Source organism: Cherax quadricarinatus, chromosome 5 (assembly GCF_038502225.1).
Source record: "Cherax quadricarinatus isolate ZL_2023a chromosome 5, ASM3850222v1, whole genome shotgun sequence".
Classification (NCBI taxonomy): domain Eukaryota; kingdom Metazoa; phylum Arthropoda; class Malacostraca; order Decapoda; family Parastacidae; genus Cherax; species Cherax quadricarinatus.
Genome location: NC_091296.1, coordinates 60,907,578 through 60,913,884, shown reverse-complemented (window position 1 = coordinate 60,913,884; position 6,307 = coordinate 60,907,578). Strand labels below are relative to the sequence as shown.

Here is a 6,307-nt window from a genome sequence, read left to right as displayed (position 1 = left end):
CAGTTAGTTGGACTTCAGGCCTGGAAGTGGAAAATACAGTGGCTGCACTCTGAAGGAATGGGGATGCTGTGATTTGGAGGGTTTCTGAACTGTGATGATGTTGCTTTTCAGGCTAACAGTGAGAGGATGAGTGACAGTGAAAATGTTTCTTTGTCAGGTGACCCTACTGCAGTGGAAGGCAGCTGGTGTGTTATTAAAAACACATGCCTAATAAAATAACCTACCAGAGGGGATTTTGAGGAAGGGACAAGTGGGAGGGCACTTAAAGAGAGGGTAAATTATAAGATTTAAAATGAAACTGCTCCTTCTGTAACTAATGCAATACAATAATTCTGTCAACAATTGCAAGACACACTTACACCAATTCAATTAATATGTTCCTAAACAAAATAAATTAGCTTCGAATGTTTAAAATAATTAGATCACAATTAGATTCTTCCATCAAAAAAGTTAGCTAAAAGTCTTTAATCCAACAGGACAATTCCCCTTACCTTAATCACATTAAGACACATGTTGATAATATGTCTGAAGGAGGTGCAATAATCTCTGGCACGAGAGTAACATTTCAAGGCATTTGAAAGATCACCACAGTCCAAATAATGATCACCTAAATCATCATGACCTCGCCGAATTGACTCCTTGATACTGTTAACCTGTGAAAAGGAATGACAATACTCTTTTAATACCGAGTTCAAGCAATCTCGAAGAAAAGAGTTCCAAGAATAAATTAAGTAAAAAACAAAGTAAATACATGTACTGTATTTTACATTATATATTAATAATTAAATATTAACAATGGAATATTTAGTTCTCACTTGTTCAACAGTTGTACTCTTAGTCTTACTGGATGAGCACTTATCCTCCAAAACTTATCTACCTCTCTAACAACCTTACTCCATTCCTTACTTGTACATCTTATAGACAGAATTCTTTCCATGCCTTTCTTTCGTGGCTTACAGCCCTAAGCAATCTTGCACAAAAATTTTTGTTAAGTGGTAATCTTTCCATCAAGAGCTCAAGTTGAAGACTAATGTGTGAAGCATTTAAAGGAAAATGATGTACTTAAGATTTATCCAACACACAAGTTCAAACACTACACCCATAAAGGTGTTCATTAAAAATGAAAGCATGCAAGACGTGAAGATGGGCTCACAAAACCAAGAGCAGTGTAAGCAACAAGGCAAAAAAATCAATATAAGCAAGGTCATGCCATAGTGTAGTCTGAAAACACATTAAGAAACCAAGATGGCTGTAGTGTAATTTTATTCTAAAAATGAACAGAAAAAATATTACTTTTTTCACAACACTTTCACAGAAATGTGGAGTTAATCACAAAATTACTTTTTTTTTTTTTTGACTGTCCTCATATTTGTTTCTAATGCACTGTCTTGCACCACAGAAGGATGACCCAATAAAGAAAACACATTCACTATAATTATTCCACAGCCATCTTTCCAGAAAAGTATAGACATCACAACTCAAATGACCCTCTGAGCCACATTCCCACCCCTCCTCCAAGGCTAAGTCTAGCTAACTGGTTTCCCTCAATCACATCATAAATATTACTCTGGCTCTCACTCCAATAGCACTTCAAGCCATAAAAACCACCCATCTCTACCCTTTCCAATTATGGCACACACATAAGCTTGCTGGATACTCAAGCCCCTAGCACTACTCTCCCTCCAACCTTTCCTGGGATGATCCTTATCCTCTTCCTTCCACTCCCTATTTATAAAGCCTTTTGGTTACCATATCCTGCTCCATCCCCTCTAAATGCCCACACCACCTCAACAACCCCTCCTCAGCCTTCTGAATTACACCTTTGGTAACCCCATACCATCTAATTTCTATACTCCAAATTCACTACATAACATTTACACATTATATGATATACCTGTGACCAGTTTGCTCTCAAACATGATGATAATTTTATATCAATGTACATACTGGTAATATAAGTAACAGGTTATTTGGTTAATAAAAAAAAAAAAAATGTCCCTTGAATTATGTCTGCACACTTCTAGCAAGATAATTATTCAATGAATGATGAATGTGTTCCCATTTTTTGCCACTAAGTCTCCCTACCTTTGCAGGAGATGGCCCATGTAATAAAAATCTGTACTTTAGTTATATCTAGTAAAACTTGTGAAATGGTCTTAACTTATCAAATTTTTAAATTACAGCAAAACCTCTCATTAATGGACCTCTTACGAGATTTCAGCAATTTTGGACAAAATCGGCATGACAAACGGAAGTATCAGACAAAATGGACAAAAAGCTATAACCCAGACTTTGTCCAGGGCAAAAGTATCTAGTTATCTTCTGAAGCATCAGGCAAAGTCTGATGACTCCAAACTTCTTTTTTTTTTTTTTACCTTACACAGAATAATTTTACAAGCTACGAGTCATCCTACCTCAGCTCGTTTTAAAGCCCAGCCCTATCAAGATATACTACCACTCTGAGATGCAATCCATAACAATCGGCTAACACCCAAATACCTACTGGCTGCTAGGTGAACAGGGGCAGCAGGTGTAAGAAAACATGCCCAGTGTTTCCACCCATGCCGGAGACTGAACCACAGACCCTGAGCTGAGTGCACTACCAACTGAGCCATAAGACCTTGCCCGGTACGGGCCACAGCAGCCACGTTCAGAACCTGTCAGTTTACTCATGCATACACTTACTCAGTTTCTAATTTTCCCTGGCTTTAGAGCATTTTATGACAACTTTATTAAGTAAAGCACAAGTAACAAAGGTTTCTAAAGAAAGTGGTGATGCCAAGCAGAAGTGTGTGCTCTCAATATTAAGCAGAAGATTGAGTCTGATCTGTCAGCAGCACAGGTATGTGAGGAATAGTGTTAAGAAACAGCATTTGATATCCATAGAAGAAAGGACAAACTTACAGGCTATGCTCTTAAGCTTAGCATAGATGCTAGTGGAGCTTCACAACTCCTTTGGCACTGAATAAAAGTTATTTCGAGTCACTGCTATCAATCAGTAATTTACACCTTATCTTTCCACTATGAAAAGGTAAGTAAAATTACTGTAAATTATGTACAGCACTAGAAAATTACTATACAGCACAGTACTGTGGTGTGGTAGCATAGGTTCTGAGTGTCCAGTTGTTTTCTCCATCAGCAGACCAACTATACTAATTCAGAAAACAACCAGATAATCATGAAAAAAAAAATTCATAATTTAGAAGTTTCAGGCAATCGGCAATATTGTACACCCCCTCCCCCCCAATAGTCCAGTAATGAGTATGTCTGCTATAATACAGTAAACTCTCTTCTAAAGCTCCTCCACAGAAAGTATTTTTTTGTAAAAATGTTTGAAAAAGTACATCCAAAATTGAATAGTATGTGGAAAAGCCTTTATAGGATATCCTATTCAATTTTGCATGCACTTTTCAATTTCATCTGCAAAAAAATTGAACTATGTAGAGCATCTTTTATAAGAGCTTACTGTATAAGCAATTACAAATTCCAATTCAATTACATTTCATGTACTGTGCATGTATGTGGTACCAAGAATACAATGAAAAACCCTCAACAATATTTACTAAGAAAGAAAGAAAAAAAAAGTAAGATAAAAATAAAATCAGAACAGCAAGTATAGGAGCAAGGTTAATTGCCTAGACTTCACCCATATGTCAATGACAAGAGACAGCTCTAAGCCCTGTCAGAATGAAGCAGAGGGAAAGGGAACCAGCAAATTATGACGGAGATATTTAGCATGTGTTAAGGATTGTGAAAAGTGTTGAATGATTGTAGAAATGTTGAATGACTGTGAAAGCATTGAATGACTGTGAAAGAGTTTCTTTTTTTGGGTCAACCTGCATTGGTGGGAGACGGCCAACATGTTGATAAAAAAAAAAAAATGGTTAGTAAGAGACCAGAGGGAACATTCAGGATTAACTGACAGTTCACCACCAAACTTCTCTAAGAAGATCGTGTTTAGGAAATTAATGGATAGACTGACTTATATCAGATGCAAAACACTATGCCAGGATCAGTAGGTCTCATTTCATTGCTGAGAGACTTTAGAACATTTCCTATAAAAACCACTGTAATGAAAAAAAAAAAGAAAAATAAAGATAATTGCACAAATGATTCTCAGCATACCGAAAGCACCACAGAGGCTCAAGAACAGAAGATGGGAGTACCATAGCAAGATACAAAAAGGAAGTTATTATTAGTTCCTAAAAGGACACAGACTGTAAAATACAAATTAATTTGAATATGAATTTATTTAATTTTAATATCTAGGGCCATGTATGGTACTTGGTATGGACTAGATCAACAAATTACTGTTCAGGGGCTTAATAACCTTGAACCTTAAACACCAAATTGATGTCCAGTAAAATTACCTATATTTGCTTTGAAGCCCAGCAAGAGGTTGCTTGGTAATAAAGTGGGAACCACAAAAAAAGGACAACACTTTATAGAAACATAACACTGGTGTTATTGTACTATAGAACTCTGTATTCCATACCAGTGCCAATACTTACCATAAACTATTTTTACAAGACAGAGTAAATACATGTAAAATGACCCAAAAAACATGTTAACTTTCCTGGAAAATATATTAAAGTGAATGAACATCACAGCAAGAGATGATGCTGCTATCAATGGGTAGAAAACATAATATAGTAGTGTATAAAATTATATCAAACAGTAATTACAGTGATACCAGGTGTGATATGTACAATATATGTTACAGTTAGGCGAGTAGAAACATCTTGGGTCTATGCCAGTGCCATGCAAATGGGCACCAACATCCCTTCACATGAATATTTCCCAACAATAAAACAAAGAAATCACAAGTGCCCTATATTTTGGCATATATAAACACAAGCTAACATACTCTGTTCTACAAGTGCTAGGAATATCAATGTGCTGTAATTTCACAGCAAAAAGGCTTAATTTTTATTACATATTTGCTTAAGGAAGCATCACACACCGAAATGCATGTAAATTAACAATCAGCGAAATGTATAATGCTGAATCAAGTTTTAGAATTTATAAAGCACTAGAACTGTTTGGGTATTCAGAAATTTAAACAAAAAGTGGTTAACATTAATATGCTGCCATCAATACTGTACCAATCTCCAGCTGCCTTAATGTGTTATAATCAACACCAATTTGCTGCAATCATGACTAATTTACTGTTATAATATATACAGGTTACAGCAATATAAAATAATTCCATGTCTATTAAGGGAGTCACAGTCCATAATTTGTTCCAAGTTGCACACTCTTAGCCACAATAAATTTTGGGGAGAGAAAAAATTTCCAATAATTCAGTTAAAAAAATGGATGGCTGGGTACTCAATAAGGCACTCCTGGTGTTTAAACCTCACCACAACAGTAACGTAACCTAACATCAGGGATGTGTATAAACTATAGCATAACTAGATGAATAATTGGCTAAATCCTGCAAAAAAAAATATCTAATTAAGAAATATTTTACAAGCAGCTGCTTTATGATATGTGAGTGCTATATGAAATTTTATCAACTTGTATCACTAAGCCTAAGGATCACAAGATCTTCAATTCATAGTAATACTGCACAAAATATAATTATTTAAGAGAGTTTGCAAATTATGTTTGAAAATTTTCACCATATAATAAAAACTACCCAAAGGGGAAGGGGGAAGGTAGTAAGAGTTATCAATAGAAAAAAAGAAATTTAAAAAGTTATTTTCCCTCTTAAAGACCAGTGGAACACTGGCGGCGACAGTGGCAGCGATAGCAGAATTTAAGGACCACTTTGACTTCACAGGTCGCTCAGCACTCAAGGATTAAAAACACACAACACAATAAAAACAAGGATAAAATCAACAAACAAATACTCAACACTAATAAATGCTATCACACCAAGTTACAATAGCCATCACAATTTTCCAAAAGAAACAAATATATTTTCATCTTCTAAAATAGCAGAAAATAATTTCTTCTAAAGGTAATAACAAAAATGCAAAATTTGATGGAAAAATTACAGAATTATGCAGGTGCAAAGTTGGCGACCTGGGCGCAATTTATACACTAGTGATTTTGACCAATTACATAGTTCAAACTGGCAAAATTCCTAGTTACAGTGGTGCTCCAAGTTTTGTACAGCTCCCAATTTGAACAATTATGTAAGCGTATTATTGTAAGTGCTTTTGAAAGTGTATTTTTGGGGGGTCTGAAACAGACTAATCTAATTTACATTATTCCTTGTGGGAACAAACTCGTTCGGTAACGGCACTCAAACAGCCTTCTGGAACGAATTATGTATGTCCGAAACTTGGGGTACCACTGT

General features: G+C 35.5%; 1 protein-coding gene across 3 annotated transcripts in view; it reads right to left on the bottom strand.

The window, feature by feature from the left end:
- Window positions 1–6,307, bottom strand: part of CSN1b (COP9 signalosome subunit 1b) — a 61,228-nt gene that overhangs the window by 42,531 nt on the left and 12,390 nt on the right. For all 3 annotated transcript variants that reach the window (XM_053771555.2, XM_053771553.2, XM_053771554.2), the window contains exon 5: window positions 492–653. In XM_053771555.2, coding sequence (XP_053627530.1) covers window positions 492–653 — 162 coding nt within the window. The remainder of the gene's footprint in view (window positions 1–491; window positions 654–6,307) is intronic.